Consider the following 16,604-nt stretch of genomic DNA (forward strand, 5'->3'; position numbering starts at 1 on the left):
AAACACCGCTTCAAGGTCGGTGCTGGGCTGTGGCCACAAGCATCGCTTCAGGATCGGTGCTGGGCTGTGGCCACAAACACCGCTTCAAGGTCAGTGCTGGGCTGTAGCCACAAACACCGCTTCAGGTCAGTGCTGGGCTGTGGCCAAACACGCTTCAGGATCGGTGCTGGGCTGTGGCCACAAACACCGCTTCAAGGTCAGTGCTGGGCTGTAGCCACAAACACCGCTTCAGGGTCAGTGCTGGGCTGTGGCCACAAACACTGCTTCAGGGTCAGTGCTGGGCTGTGGCCACAAACACCGCTTCAGGGTCAGTGCCTGGGCTGTGGCCACACACACTGCTTCAGGGTCAGTGCTGGGTCACGGTCACGAGCACCGGTTCAGGGTCAGTGTTGCGCGGCGCGCTGTCATGCATCCGTGGCTCCACACCAGGTTTTTACCGAAACCGGGCTTCCAGGCGCGCCTGCTGTAGGAGTTATACTCGCTGTTGTGCTGGGATGGAAGTGTTCCTTTTTTGTCCGTTTTTGTTCCTTTTTTGTCCGTCACGTTTGTCTGTTGCTCCAGTAACCAGTGCTGTCGTGTGGAAGCAAGTGTTGCGCCCCGTAGGCTGCTCAGCGGTAATATAAAGGAGATGCCAGAGTTGCTCTAACCCTGTGAGTTGGCAGACCCCACGGCACTGGACCCAGTGCGTTCGTGCCACACCATTGAATTGGAAAGCGGCGTTATCAGCTGTGCTAGCTCGCCCTCTGCCAGCTCCTCCCCCCGTCCTTGGTTAGCTCGGTGGACGGAGACGTGTCACCGTCACCGGTCGCCGTCAGGTGGTGGACCAGAGCACCAACCCGCCGCCGCTGGAGCTGCCGCCCGACGCCAGCAGTCTGGTGCTGCCCGAGGCCGACTGCAGGCGCCACTACATGCTCTTCACCAACAGCGCTGGCAGGGTCACCAAAAGCTGGATGTGTGGGATCTGTGAGTGGCAGGCTAGCAACACAGTCAGTATTGGTTGTGGCTTTTAAGCATATCAAATTATGGGAAATGACTATTTTTAGGCTACTGATGCATCACCTTTGCAACTTCAAGTCGTCTGTGATGAGAAAAGTCAATGCTTCATTGTTGCTGGTCTTCAAGTTATGCCCTGATGAAAACGGTCAGGTTTGAACTCACTTTATTACATGCAATTTTTCTGTTACATTTGCGTGCATTGTTATACCACATTTAATCCAGCAATATTGTATGTACTGGTACGTGAAAACCATCGTCCGATTGTTGCAGTGGCATTTATGGACGGTGACCTCTTCCACACAATCCTGTGCCCGGTGTATCCTTCCCGATCTCTGTTTGCACCAGGTGGTAAAGAGTTCCCCAAGCAGTACGCTCTGATGCGGCATCTGCGGATGCGCCACCTCAACGTGCGGCTGTTCCGGTGCAGCACGTGCGACAAGGCGTTCAAGACGGTGGGTGTTGACGCCGCCGCCACGCTGGCGCCGATGGGCACACGGGCCCATTGACCGGTGCGTCGCCGCCGCTGCCGCCGCCGCCGCCGCCGCCACCGCTGTCGGCGGGACCTCCGTTGACCCTTGGCCGTTGCGTCGGCAGAGGATGGTGCTGATGCGCCACTGCGCCTGCCACTCGACCCTGCGGCCGTACGTCTGCGGCGTCTGCCAGAAGCGCTTCAGCCGGGCAACGGCGCTCGTCCAGCACGGGCCCGTGCACTCGGCACACAAGCGCTTCGCCTGCCACTGCGGCAAGCGCTTCCACCAGAAGGGTGAGTGGCGCCGGTACGGGCAGGCCTGGGCTGGTGGCACGAGGCGGATTTGGGCTGATCGTACGGAGCGTACCTAGGGTGATGGTATGGGGCGCACCTGAGCTGGTGGTACAGGGCGCACCTGGGCTGATGGTATGGGGCTGATGGTACGAGGCGGACCTGGGCTGATGGTATGGGGCTGATGGTACGAGGCGGACCTGGGCTGGTGGTACGGAGCGGACCTGGGCTTTTACGAGAAGCCCTCCCAAATGCTAGCGACAATGCAAAATCTGGGCTTTTAAGGAACGATTGGAGAAGACTACCTCCGCAGCCCAAGAAGAACGAGTCCAGTCTAAATAGCTGCAGATGTGTTAAGTCAAATTTGGACTCACAAGTTGGCATTTTTCATTTCATATGATGCCACTGTGCTGCATCACTTCGCTGTTCAGGTGTAGGTGTAAAGCGTGGCTGTTCTGAGCATATTTTCCATGAATTCTTGTCTGTAAAAAATCAGAACAAAGAAAAATAGCTTCAGAATATCACAAATTTAAGTGTCAAAGACATGAAAACTGCGAAAACTGTAAAATCAGTGTTGCGCGGGAGGTATTGCGGGGCGTTCAATGTGTCGCGGTGCCTGTGTTCCCAGCGAACTTGGTAGTCCATCAGCGGACGCACCAAAACTTGAGCAAGATGTCCGCGGCAAGCAAACTGGCGAGCTCGCGCCCAGCCTCGCCGCCACACCATCCGATCTTCAAATGTTTCAACTGCGACAGTGAACTGGACTCACTGCAGGCCTTCCGGGATCACCAGCAGAGGGTACGTGACTGGGCTGTGGCAGGTTACCTGGGCTCGCTGCAGGCCTTCCGAGATCACCAGCAGGGGTAGGTAGCCGGGCTGTGGTAGACCCCCCCCCCCCCCCAGTTGCGGGCTGGACACCACAACTGGGGGGGGGGGGGGGGGGTCCCCGCGCTGTAGGTCTGTTGCAACTGGTGCGGGAGTGATAGGGGCCACTTTGCTTCGTATGACGCCGTTGGGTGCCTTAGCGTGTCGTCTTCGTGGACTTAGATGTGTGATGAAATGCTCCGTCTTTGGAACATTAAAGTCTTTTTAAGCGCAGATATTATTGGTCACGCACAGACGTCAGTTGTTATCGAATTAAAAATCAAATTAGAAAACAAATTGGATATCAAGTTAGAAGAGGAAGGAAAGTCCGGGGCGTCCACGAGCATTAATTGTCGAATGCCGAGGAGAAATTACAGACGTTGTCCTCCCCACATTGTGCTGCTTCTGTGGGGAAGGGGGGATGCTGTGGCGGGGTGCCTGCGCTGCGCTGCTGCCGGGCTGTCGCTGGGTGTGTGCGCCGCCGGCTGCGGCCGTCACACCTCTCCACAAGAGCGAATTTATACTGAGGAGCCCGTTGGTCAGCATACTGGCCAGATGATGTTAGCGCACGACTCGGCACGTTGTGACTCTGGTATACCCGACATCAACACACACTCTTGTGGGCCACGTAGCTAGGGTAAAACGGGTGACCGGGGCTTTGGCGTGATGGTAGGTCCGGTCAGGCACCATGAACGGCTGTCTCCCCGTACATAACTGTGCACCCTTAACCACGGTATCCCACTTCCACCTTTTTAGTTGATAATAATATTTAAACGGGGCACGAACGGAACCAGATGCAGTGATAATATGCCCAACTGGCGGGGATCACACGCAACCGACGTATTACACTGGCAATGGTCCGCTGGATGGCGACCCTGAGAGTCCCCCTCGGACCTCACTAATCCACGTGGACTCCATGCATCCGGCGCCCCACCACAATCGCGCCAAGCATTCACATCCGCCGGCGCCCACGTCACCCCACTCATTCTCGGCTCGCACAGGGATGGAACTGCCTCCCACTTTTTTATCCAGCGCCTTGGCATTTAACTGGCTAGTCTGCGTGAGCCCTCGTTACGATGAATTAAGTTTATTTATCACATTTCAAACATTCAGTACAGCCAACTTTAAGCGCTATTTAAAATATACCATGTCAATTTATCAGCTCGGCATCGACGCAGCTACTGGGCCGACATTAGGTTTCCGAAGCTGGACGACTCGTTCCCCTGCCTGACCTCCAGGGTGACGGCTCCCTATTCGAACGACTCTTCCCGCGTTCCGTTCACGGTGGGCGTCCCAGCATTTTTCGGCCACGCCCACCGCTCGCAGCTTTCCGCTGCTGCGCACGCGCCTGAGGCAGCGCCTCGTCCAGGACGGAAGCGTCGCCTCCGGCGCCTCTGCCCTCCGCCTGCCACCTGCCGGAGGAAGCTTTGCATGACACTGCCCCACGGCGCGTCCCTTAGAGGCCTGAAGAAAGACAGCGCGCCCGATGGGACGGTGGAGCCCCTCGGCAGACGGCGAGCGACCGGCTTAACCTGCGTTCACGCCGTACGGTTTTCTCGGCTGGCGCGCTCTCGAGACTCGGCCTGACCGGCCTGTCCGACGACCTAGTTCCTTGTCGCCCTTCCTTTGAGCGTCGAAGGCGGGATCTCTATCCGTCCCGAACATCCCGCCATCAAGCCCTCATAAGGCCTGGCGTAAACCACGCCGGAGGGGAGCATGCTGTGCGCTGTTTTCCCCTAAGGCATGGTACGCCGACGGATAGATCCAACTACTGCCGTGCATAGTCCGGCACCCCGGGCGGTCCCCACCGGTCCCTGGTCAAACTATGGCATATGCCTCTTCATGCCGTCACGCCTGAGGTCAAGTGAGAGACAACGAAACTAGTCAGGCGTCTTCTAGTCCAAAACGGAGAGTGAAACCATGTCTTCAAGTCGCGCTGCTCATCACACATTGATGTGCGTGAGAGCAGGACCGCGGTCGTCTGGCTCCTCAGCCTTGCTGTAGTCGAGCCGTGCTACTCGAGCGCGTTCCACACCTATCACCCCCTGGTCACGATCACCGAGTGGCTTGATCTTAGGGAAAAGGGCGGTATATTGCGCACCGGACAGACGTCTGGCACTCTGGCGGGAGGTCAGCTCCAAGGCAATCAGTCATTCAAATCACAGCAAAACAGGGAAAACAAAATACACGCGCACGAATGGTACGCAAAATCAGTTAATAACTCGGGCCGGACAAGAGATAAAGTAGAGTGAGAGGACAGCGCTCGTTGATGAAATCAGTGCGTGTGCGCTGGACGGGGCTCGGCGATGGTTGGGCCGCCCCGAGCAATGGAAAAAGAACTAAGAGAATCAGAAAAGACACGCCGTCCAACTAGCCAACCCATTTGCACCATGGTCAGAGGACACCGTCAGGAATGTGCAGGCGTGGCCGATACGCCGCGCCTGGTCGTGACGTGGGACATGACGAGCCGCCTCCACGTGGCCGCCTCCAACGGTAAAAACCCAGATAGCCACGGCGCGGGCTAACGGGCGAGCCGTCGCGCCGAAGCGTGCATCATGGATCTCGGACGCCATGCCCACCCACGCCGGGCGCGAGTACCGTCACCGCCTGGCAGAATCACCCCCAGCCGCACTTTCACGCCGAACAATTTAAAAGGCACACTGCCAACTGTATTTACAAAACAAAAATCACTGGGACCTAGACGAACCATGTGACGCATCGTCCCCCCCCCCCCCATTCCCTTCCTTAATTGCGGGAGTGAGACCGAGAAACATTGCCCGGCCGGGAGGGTCCTATGGTCAGTGCCCCCCCCCCCTTCCCCACCCTTCCCTAACGATAGGGAGGTACAGGTGGCCGTGATCCGAGCCCGCCCGGTGGGGAGGGGTTAGGGGACACGAGAGCGCCAGCCGTCCATGGCGTGGTAAGAATGGGGACAACAGCCTGTGGACTCACGTCATGTGCGTTGTCGCCGGTGGCCTGTTGTTCGCGGGGCCAGATGTCGCCTCCACTTCTCCTCAGCGCTCCTCACTCTCCATCGCCTCCGCCTCCAGCGCCTTCTCGGGACTCTCCTTTTCTCCAGCGCTTCGTCAAGTCTCCCTCCCAGTTGGAGACTCCACTTGCTAGCCCTCTTGCATGATCCGTAATTTTCTGTGATTCTTTCAAGTGGGTCGGCCCGCCCTCGCTTTTGCGCATGGACCAATAGTTTTGCCGCAAAGCCCCCTCCGTCCATGGTGTTGCCGGGCCGGTCTAACCTTCTTCCGGGACTCTGCCCCAATGTGCCCCTAGGCCAGATCTCGGGCGTCGCGTCGTCGGCGGCTGCGCAAGGCCCGCCCGCTGTCGCCTCGCGTGGCTCCACGCGTCCCCCTCTGGCCCATTTCCCACGTGGCGTTGCGCTCCTGATGCCAGCTGGGTTAACGGCAGCGCAGGCGCGGCGGGGTCCTCGGGCAGAGCGGCGCATCTCTTCATATCAGACAAACATGCCTGCGCGCGTAACGTTTGGCCGGTGCCCTGGCTCTTCCGCGTCCATTAATCTTGATCGGCCATCGGGGGTGGGGGCAGGAGTTCCCCTTTGACGCGATGGCCCATTTCGGCAGAAGAGGCCACTGTTCTGGCCGTTTCGGGAGGAAAACGGCGGCTTATCCCACCTGGCCCGGCGACACACACTGTTTTCCTTAAAGATCCGGTCAACGATGCGGACCGATCGGCCGGAGCATCGGACGGGTCCGCATTCAGCTCCCAGGCCCCGCTCGTCCTAATGGTCGTGTTTGGTTAGGCGGGGGGAATTACTGGCGATGGCTGGCCTGCTCGCCGTCCCACGTTCCGCTGGGGAAGCCTCACCGATCTTGGACGGGTGGCGCGCAAAGTGGAAAGTAAGAAAATGCGTGCCTTCACTTCCTGTTGCAGACCCAGAAGGCGGGAGTGATTTGAGAACGGTGGCTATGCTTTCAGTGCACCCCTTTACTGCCGGCGCTGCCGCCTCGGAGTCAGAACAACACCCTGGATACAAACCACTGCCTGAATTCAGGAGGACAGGAGGACTTGTGAGTGTCATGATAGCGTACCACTTAGCTGCTTGATAGAGGATAACAGAAAAGGTAGCGCTAGTAATCCACGCACTGTAAGAAATTGGAGTTGGCATTATTTGTAAGGACGGCTACTGCCTTACAACACTGGAGAGCCATCCGGTGTCACTTACGCGTGTTTTTCCTTGCGTTGACACGGGACTTCAGCTGAGTACTTCCACAACTGGTGGGGGTAGATTGGAGTGGGGGATGGGGGGATTATTGAGCGTCATTAGTGCCACCTATGACCTGCTGATGCTGACAAAAATAAAACATGTTTTTGCGATCGGAGATTTGCCCTCCGTGATACCAATGCTAGGGCGAAGTCACCAACCAGTTTACCAAGGCCATGTTTTGCGAAGTAACCGGAGGAAACCGTGGCTATTGCGCGGCGAGGTCGCTGCTGGTGGTGCCCTCGGTGATTCTCCATCGGCTCTCCGCTCGCAGGCCTGGCGGGCTGCTACGCAGGCTCCTCAGCCTCGGCGAAGGCCTGGAGGGGCGGCGACCGGCCAGTCCGGCGGCCGAGCTCGCTCTGCAACCGCTTCCGCCGCCGCCACCGCCGCCGCCGCCCAGTCCGGCACTCGGACGGGTGCAGACTGGTCTACCGCTGGGGCAGCTGCAGGCTGGTCTGCCGCTGGGGCGGCTACAGACTGGTCCGCCGCTGGGGCAGCAGCAGGCTGGTCTGCCGCTGGGACAGCTGCAAGCCGTTCTGCCGCTGGGACAGCTGCAGGCTGGCCTGCCGCTGGGACATCTGCCAGCCGCTCTGCCGCTGGAGCAGCTGCAGACTGGTCTGTCGCTGGGGCAGCTGCAGGTCGGTCCGGAACAGCTGGAACAGCTGCAGACCGGTCCGGAGCAGCTGCTGACCGGTCCGGGGCAGCTGCTGACCGGTCCGAAGCAGCTGCAAACTGGTCCGGCACTGGGGCAGCTGCAGACCGATTCTTTGCTTGTGCAGCTGTCTCCACAGCCAACGCCCGTACCCGCCGCCGCGCAGCAGGAGATGTCGAAACTCAGACAGGTTGGCTTTGGAGGCGGGATGAGAGTGCTTTGATGGCCTGTGTCAAATGCCACATAATATTTTGCTTTGGGTAACAAACGACACGCAAACGGTAATAGCATTCCAGTAGCAACCAACTCATTGGAGAACGCGTATCTGTACTTGTGATGACTGGACCCTGCCGCGTAGTATGGCGCCGTGGCCTGGCTCGCTTCTGTATGGCTAGTGTTAATCTGTCATGGCCTACTTAGTCTACCCAAGTGAACTATATATATATATATATATATATATATATATATATATATATTTATATATATGTTTATATATTTATATAGCCGGCTGCAGCCTCTGTTCTGGTATCACCGCCGGTCCATGTTTCAGTTCTCATGCTTCAGTGTCGGCGTCCTTGTGTCGTCGCCGCCCTCAGCACCGGCCACCGCCGCAGGTCTCCGGCGTGCTGATGGTGGGCCCGATCCAGACGCGCTCGATGCGGCTGGCGCGCGCGCGCAACATGCAGCCGTTCGCGCTGCTGCGGGCCGACGGCGAGGAGCCGACCCTGGCCCGCGTGCTGCGCACTGCCGACCGCCGAGAGGTGAGCCTGGCGGCGGCTCATCACGCCCCCACCCCCCACCCCGCCTGCTCCTCCCATGTGTCGTCGGCACTCTCCTGACAAACGCGCTGACGCAAGCTGTCCGACTCTGCGCCAGTCTGTGACTGCGCCGACTCTTCCGTAGGACCCAGCCTGAGAAAGCGATGGGGTTGGAAGCATCTGCGCGATCTCGGGTAGTCGGGCTGCGGCCTGATGTCGTGTCTTCCGGTTGTCAAACCCGTGCGTGATTGATGTCTGTTTTGTTACGCGGCGTCCCGCCGGTGTCTGTCGCTGTCCGGTGTCGAGTGGGCGTGCCGCCGGTGTTGACCTCGACCCCGCCGCCGACAGCTGCTGATCCCGGCCACCACGGAGGACCTGCGGCACCTGCAGCGGCAGCAGGGCGGCGGCGGCCCCGGGCACGACCGGGTCGACGTAAGCACGGGCTAGGCGAGATGCTATGAAATGGGGGAGGGAGGGGGGGGGGGGGGGGTTGGGAGGCGCTTGGGAGGCAAGCGCTGCTGCAGCTCGCGTCCGCGCAGCAGCATCGCTGGGAGGGCCTGGCGCCAGCTCGAACAAATGACACAATCGGCCGGGGCAAGGTGTGTAGGAGGGCTTCGCCAGTTAACTTGCACCTCGTTCCTCCGGAAGGTGCGAAGGTCTCGATTGTGACGCTGCCCTAGAAGCTGATGTCGCCTTATTTACTTAAGTGCCGCGACGCTGAATTATGATTCCATTTTAAGGCTGGCGTTGTGATAAGGTTCCAAGACACAGCTCAACCGTCTTGAGGCGGGCCAGCTGACAGTGAACCAGAACACTTTATCTGGTACGGGCGCCGGCCTGACAGTGTTGCACTAACAGCATTGGTTAACGCTGTCTGGTTAATTATCCGGTATAAATAAATCACGGACTACAGCTGCGCCACTTAACGGGCCCGACGGGTTCAGAACGCATGCAACAAGGTCCGCCTAACATGAACTTTGAGCCAGATCTGTACACACGAGCCTCTCCTGCAACCCGGCACGGCAGACGTACCATGCGCAGCGCCTCGGGCTTTGCCGGTGGAAAATGGCCGCTGGGTGACGCAGCGTTTCCCGCCAGATGCCGATGGTTGTCGTGGTAACGCGGTACCACAGTTGGGTGACGCGGCGTTTCCCGCCAGGTTCCGGTGGTTGCCGTGGTTACGCAGTACCACAGCTCCGACGGCACGCACCTGCACGTGCAGCCGCCGAGCTCGGAGCGTCCCGACTGCTCGGAGGTGGCCGTCTCTCAGATCGAGGTGCCGCTGACGGACGGTAGGTCACTTAACCGTCCTGACAACCGTCTGACTGATCAGTTTGAGGTCACGTGTCCACCTGCTGGCCTCTTCTCAGTGGTGCCGGCTGCTGGCGCGGGCTCCAGACGGTGACCTATTAAAGGCGAATGGAAGAATTTCACGTGAGCGTGATCAGCATTATATGCTTTAGCTCTGATAGCTTCAAATTCTGGAAAATTTGTGTATTTTTTAATGTTATTGACCACCATGGGACATTGACAACGGTATGCCACACTCAACAGCAAGAACCTGTGGCGAGGTCACCGGGTGGCTTAGTGGACATGTACGGTACGGAGCTGAGCCAATCATGACGAGGTCACCGGGTAGCGAAGTGGACATGTACGGTACGGAGCTGAGACAAGCATGACTAGGTCCCGGGTAGCGAAGTGGACATGTATGGTACGGAGCTGAGACAATTATGACGAGGTCACCGAGTAGCGAAGTGGACATGTACTTTACGGAGAGACAGTCATGACGAGGTCACCGGGTGGCGAAGTGGACATGTACGGTGCGGAGCTTAGACAATCGTGTTCTGCAGGGGAGGAAACCGACATCGACAGCCATTGACACAATAGGTGCTGCACTTATTGGCGACTGTTGGGTCTAGTCTCAGTGCATAGGGCCTGTCCGCAGTGCATAGGGCCCGTTCGCAGTGCATAGGGCCTGTTCGCAGTGCATAGGGCCTGTTCGCAGTGCATAGGGTCTGTTGGCATTGCAGGGTCTATTTGCAGTGCACAGGGTCTGTTTGCTGTGCTTTGGTGTGTTTGCAGTGCGTAGGGTCTGTGCGCAGGTCTGCGCGCAGTGCGTAGAGCCTGTCCGCAGCGCGTGGGTATCGTGGATGGGGTAAGGCAAGGCGGGTAAGGCTCGCCCCCCCCCCCCCCAAAAAAAAATAGCTCCCGTCGCAAATCCTTGTAGCCCTCCCCCTCCCCCCCATTACTACTCCTAGCTCTACCCCGTTTAACAGAACACCGTCGGTCTTGACAGAGCGCACACACGCCGGCGTCACTTCTGTGAGTTTGTGTGTGACATTTTGATAGCTTGAGTGTCCCGCAGCGGCGTGTTTAGCGCTGGTGTCGCCCGTGCGCCTGTTCGGTGGAGGGATCGCCGTTATGTTTACGTCCCGGAACGTCTGCCGTGATGATGACCGTATGTCTGCGATCGGATATGTGGGCGCTTGTTTGGGAAGCTGCTGTGTGGGCGCCGGGCTTGGGAACACATCCCCACGGGGGCCGGGTAGATCCATCCTCGGGAACCAGATAAAGCCATCCTGGGAGACCAGATAAGTCCACCATCGGGGACCAGAGAGGTCCATCCCCGGAGACCAGCTTGGTCCATCCTCGGAGACCTGGTAGATCCATCCTCGGAGACCAGCTTGGTCCATCCTCGGAGACTGATAGATCCATCCTCGGAGACCAAGCACACACGCTCCATGACCATGTGTACCGTATGGTCAGAGTGATTTAGGAGGGGAGCATCCCAACGACATGACCAATGCCCAGCATTGATTCATGTTACATACCCCGAAATGCGATTTCGCCTCAGATTAAAGCCGCTGTTCTTGCGTGCAAAGAAAAAAAAAACAAGAGAAATGCGGCCGACTGGCTGCGATGTAAGGCGGAGCTCGAACGGGGACTAGCCTGCTAGGTGACTAGTCCACCCGTCCCTGGACTCCGGGCAGATCCAGATCTTTTAAGTGGAAGGGGATTGCGGCAGTACCAGAAATCACAATATGACTTTCTCTGGACTTGATATAACAACCTTTCTAGACTATATGACAACAGACTTCTCCCCATGGCAGCACTGATCGTTGCCTTGTGTCCCTTTTTTGCTGTTTGTACGCAGATATCAAACATTTTCCCGTTACATCCCGTGATTTTCCGACAGCGTTATGGATTGCATGTACCTGTTATCAATACACCTAACAGCTAGGGATGCGTACAAGAACTGACAGCTGCATATACCTATGCAACACATTTGGCCTGTGCAAAAAGTTGTAATCATGACCGAAACGGTACGCATTTTTGCCCATCCCAAAGTCACAGCTCGGGCATGTGCCCATGTATTTGTCAGACACGTTCACCGCGGCCGGCTGACCGTGTCAGCTGACGGCCCGGCGGTCAGCTGATGGATCAGTGGCCAGACGGCTGGCAAGCGAGCCGAAAACCGGCCTTGCTGGTCTGAATGAGTAGCTAGCGTTACGCGCAGCGAAACCGCCGAAAGAAAGGAAGTACACAGTTCCCTGACCTTGCAGGAAATGGTTGAAACCGATTGCAGTAACTTGTACAGGAGTTCTTAATTGTAAGAACTCAACTGACGTGGCGTACACAGGCATTATTATGTGGATGGTGATAACGGAATGCCTTAAAACCAGTGCGATTTTGAGGCCTTGAGGCCTTATATTTCCGCGGCAATAAAACATGGACTTGACTCTGTGGAAGGTGCTAACAAATTACTTAATGTCGGTGCAAGGCGGAAAGCAGGAAAGATTTTGCTGCACATGTATAATGAAGGAGTAGGAACTATACCAACACTCTGGCTGTGTTGAGAATATGATGTCCAAGTACTTTAATGTCACAAAGTCGATAGCCCAGAAAAACTGAGCTCGAGGCCTTACGGAAAATCGTCATGTAGATTTCAGATTTTTAAATGTGAATGGATTTGACAAGGCCTATATCCGACCAAAAATGCCCGAAAACACCCACAGTTTTGTTGTGGTGAAGGCACATTTTTAATACCGCTGTCCTGAAAGATGCGGAAAATATTCTATGTGCGTACCGAAGTACTGTATTTATGTCTTGAGCTTGAAAAACTGATCGCACGAGAGGTCAACGGTCTCGACTCAGAAAGTCATTGACGAAAGCTGAGGAAATGTGTAATTTAGCCGGCCGGTGATTAATCTTTGGACGCTTGATTTGAACAATTTGCCTACAGCATTGCTACAGTAAAAGTCACGTTTAATAAATCCGGGCACGACCTCATGCTGACCGTGATGCCCAGTCGTGAACTCTCCGCACGCGCTAGCACCACCATGAGTGACGAAGTGATGGTAAGCGCGAGCACATGTTGGCTTTCGGCATCGGCGTAAGGTTGCTCTGAGGTCATGGGATGAGCCCAAGACCGATGTGAAGGACTCCGGGGCCACCTGGGTTGCCCCGGCCGATCAACATCTAGGGTCTCTATCAACATCGTAGGCCCTCCAAACCATGAGAAAACCCAACGCCAATGTGGACGGCATCTGAGCGGTCGAGGGTGCAGCGGCAGTTACATAAACAGCCCCCCCCCCCCCCACACGGCAGCGTAGGAATCCACGGGCAAACGAGAAGGGTCCAAGACCAAGGCGTCGGGGCACCTGAACAATTGAAGTGCCCCAGCGGGTTAACATATGGGGCCCAGAGGCCACAGCGGACAGAGATTCCCCGGTGAATGAGAAGAGCCCATGAATCAGCCATGCCATCATTTTCTTTTCTGCTCATTGGTCCTCCACTTTTGCTTCCGGCTTTTCTTGGTCGACTGGAAACCGAAGGCTTTCGATCACTGACGTGTTGGGTTAAAAGCCGCGCGCAATCACGCGGTATGGCTGCAGAGTTCCCAGTTCACGGCATTTCCTGTGGCCCCTCGGGATCTGTCACGGGCTGCGACTGCTGCTAGGTATGTTCCCAGTTCCCAGTTCACGGCATTTCCTGTGGCCCCTCGGGATCTGTCACGGGCTGCGACTGCTGTTAGGTATGTTCCCAGTTCCCAGTTCACGGCATTTCCTGTGGCCCCTCGGGATCTGTCACGGGCTGCGACTGCTGTTAGGTATGTTCCCAGTTCCCAGTTCACGGCATTTCCTGTGGCCCCTCGGGATCTGTCACGGGCTGCGACTGCTGTTAGGTATGTTCCCAGTTCCCAGTTCACGGCATTTCCTGTGGCCCCTCGGGATCTGTCACGGGCTGCGACTGCTGTTAGGTATGTTCCCAGTTCCCAGTTCACGGCATTTCCTGTGGCCCCTCGGGATCTGTCACGGGCTGCGACTGCTGTTAGGTATGTTCCCAGTTCCCAGTTCACGGCATTTCCTGTGGCCCCTCGGGATCTGTCACGGGCTGCGACTGCTGTTAGGTATGTTCCCAGTTCCCAGTTCACGGCATTTCCTGTGGCCCCTCGGGATCTGTCACGGGCTGCGACTGCTGTTAGTGGGGTATGTGGTCAGTGCTGGGGAAATTCGGCCAATTTCCCCCCTGCACTGTCCCTGCGTATTATTACTGGGAGCAGACAGCAGACGCTCGCAAACCAGACAGGCAGACACTGGGAGCAGACATAAGACCCTCGCAGACAAGACAAATAGACATTGGGAGCAGACAGCAGACGCTCGCAAACCAGACTGGCAGACACTGGGAGCAGACAGCAGACGCTCGCAAACCAGACAGGCAGTCACTGTGAGTAGACAGCAGACCCTCGCAGACCCGACAGGCAGACACTGGGAGCAGACAGAAGACCCTCGCATACCATGCAGGAAGACACTGGGAGTAGACAGAAGACCCTCGCAGACAAGACAAACAGACACTGGGAGCAGACAGCAGGCCAGACAGGTAGATACTGGGAGTGTACAGCAGACCCTCGCAGACCAGACAGGCAGACACTGGGACCAGACGGATTCCGGAGACCGAACGGACCCATTCGTACCGCAACTACATGAACAGGAATCAGAGTGCCTATATCACGCCACTGTGGCAACACATGGGACTGATAAGTGGCTAATGCGCTGTTTCCGCAGCGTGCAATGCTGGCAATGAGGGGCGGGGAGCACCGGAACCTACTGATGATAGTAGGTAGTGCATTAGCCGAAAGAGCCACCCATCTACCATTTATTTGTCAATATCTCACCGCTAATGGGGGGGGGGGGGGACGCTTGGTGTCCTTGGATGAGTATTAGTGATACCTCCACCAGAAAGTTTGTGTTGTTCGGTTTCAAAATGGTGGTCTGAACAGTGTAGCCATCAGTACCTCATTTTTCATCTCTCCGACTTCGTTCTCCGCAGACAAAGGCGGCGTCGATAACGACAGAAGTAACACGTCGGGGGAAATGTGGACGCATGAGTTGTTATTGCTGCGTTCTGTGTGTTGATTGATCAATGTGGACGGCATGCGTGCTGCCCAGCCTTACCAGCTGTCGCCTGCCACCCCCCCCCCCCCGCCCCCCGCGCGCCATGAGAGGCCGCACTCATGCCTACGCAAATACACAGTCCGCGTGACGCAAATCCTGAAAGCTTTGCAGAGAGATTCACTGCCTCTCAAAGTTCAGAATATAAACATTCCCATCTGAGCTGCGTGCAGCGATTTTCGCACCCGCGCACCGGTACTCTGTGCACTTTGTGCTACGATTTGCACGTCGTCAAGAGCTCAGGCCTGGGCATCATTATCAGCATGTGATCGTGCCCGGATTTACCTGTCGCGGCTCTCGCGTGGCAGTGCTGTGCAGCGATTCGTTGTAAGAAGCGTTCAGAAAATCACCACGGGCGGACTGGAACGCACATTTTCTCCAGCTTTCGTAGGCGGTCTTTTGACGCGAAAATTTCGGCCTCTCGTGCGATCAGATTTTTTGTCAGTGTAGTAAAAAAACTCCTATGTCGATTTTATAGTTTGTTGGGATGCAGTTCCGCTGCTAGCTTGTGGCGGTGCCTGGGTTCCCTGTTACCGGGGGCCTTAGGTGTTGGTTGTACATTTCTGAAATCGGTTTAAAGCCCTGACCAGGGTATGGTCCTTTCTTGGAAATTGTTGAGAACACAAGTAGTTCTCTGCCCGTAGTCGTCGCTGCCGCGGCACGTGCTTCCAACACTAAAGACCATTTGTAGGGTGAGGAATTTTAACGATATAGCACATAAGCATTGACACAGCTTGGGTCGTCCGTGATGTGGCCTCATGGGCACACCAACCTTGAGGCCTCTCCAGCGTCGACACCCGGCGCTGCCGTTCGTTGCAGACGGGCCGCCGCCGGCCTCCTGCCGACGGGAGCAGCTTCTCTCGATGCCGACGAGCGCCGAGCTCCTCAGCACCGAAGCCGACGGCCCGGCGAACGCGGCCGACGACGGGCCCGGGCGGGCCGTCCCGCCGCCGAGCGTAGCCGACATACTGTCGAGGGGAGCCGACAGAACGGCGGGGACTGATGGTCGGCCGAGAGCGACCGGAGCTCTGGCGGGGGGCGCAGACGCTCTGGCGGGAAAGGCCGGCGTGGTGCCGACGGACGCGGAGGTCCTGCCGAAGGAAGCCGGCCTGCTGCCTGGCGGGCTCCAGCTGCAGCTGCCGACCGAGCTCGACGCTCTGCCGAGAGGATCCGACGCCTTGCCCGCTGGAGTCGACATGCCGCCGTTAGGAGGCGACATGCTGCCGAGAGGGGCCGATTCGCTGCCCGCCGGAGCCGACATGCCACTGTTAGGAGCCGACATGCCGCGAAGGGGAGCCGATTCGCTGCCCGCCGGACCCGACATGCTGCCGTTAGGAGCCGACATGTTGCTGTTGAGAGCCGACATGCTGCCGAGAGGATCCGCAATTCTTGCCGAGGAAGCCGCCGTGCTGGCAGGAGCAGCCGAGGGGCAGTCAGATGGAGCTGACCTGCTGTCGGCCGGTGAGTCAGATGGAGCTGGCCTGCTGTCGGCCGGTGAGTCAGATGGAGCTGACCTGCTGTCGGCTGGTGAGTGAGACGGTGTTGACTTACCGTCAACCGGTGATTCAGACGAAGCTGACCTGCTGTCGACCGGTGAGTCAGACGGTGCTGACCTGCCGTCGGCCGGTGATTCAGACGGTGCTGACCTGCCATTGGCTGGTGAGTCAGACGGAGCTGACCTGCCGTAGGCCGGTGAGTCAGACGGAGCTGACCTGCCGTCGGCCGGTGAGTCGGACGGAGCTCACCTGCTGTCGACCGGTGAATCGGACGGAGCTGACCTGCCGTCGGCCGGTGAGTCAGACGGAGCTGACCTGCTGTCGGCCAGTGAGTCAGACGGAGCTGACCTGTTGTCGGTCTTAACACGGACCGCCGCTCCACAGCCGGCTGA

At 57.5% G+C, this 16,604-nt stretch overlaps 1 protein-coding gene across 1 annotated transcript; it reads left to right on the forward strand.

Annotated features, from left to right (window-relative positions):
• On the forward strand, positions 1-16,604 carry LOC119097273 (uncharacterized). The gene is made up of 11 exons (XM_037220323.1): positions 1-15; positions 816-963; positions 1,591-1,759; positions 2,385-2,554; positions 6,569-6,660; positions 7,129-7,696; positions 8,121-8,267; positions 8,613-8,696; positions 9,424-9,556; positions 15,536-16,243; positions 16,597-16,604. Exons 3-11 carry the CDS (start codon positions 1,594-1,596, stop codon positions 16,602-16,604), a joined length of 2,076 nt encoding a protein of 691 aa, XP_037076218.1. The 5' UTR covers positions 1-15; positions 816-963; positions 1,591-1,593.

The sequence above is a fragment of the Pollicipes pollicipes genome, unplaced genomic scaffold (genome assembly GCF_011947565.3).
Source record: "Pollicipes pollicipes isolate AB1234 unplaced genomic scaffold, Ppol_2.1 Scaffold_4295;HRSCAF=5057_pilon_pilon_pilon, whole genome shotgun sequence".
In the NCBI taxonomy this organism is placed as follows: domain Eukaryota; kingdom Metazoa; phylum Arthropoda; class Thecostraca; order Pollicipedomorpha; family Pollicipedidae; genus Pollicipes; species Pollicipes pollicipes.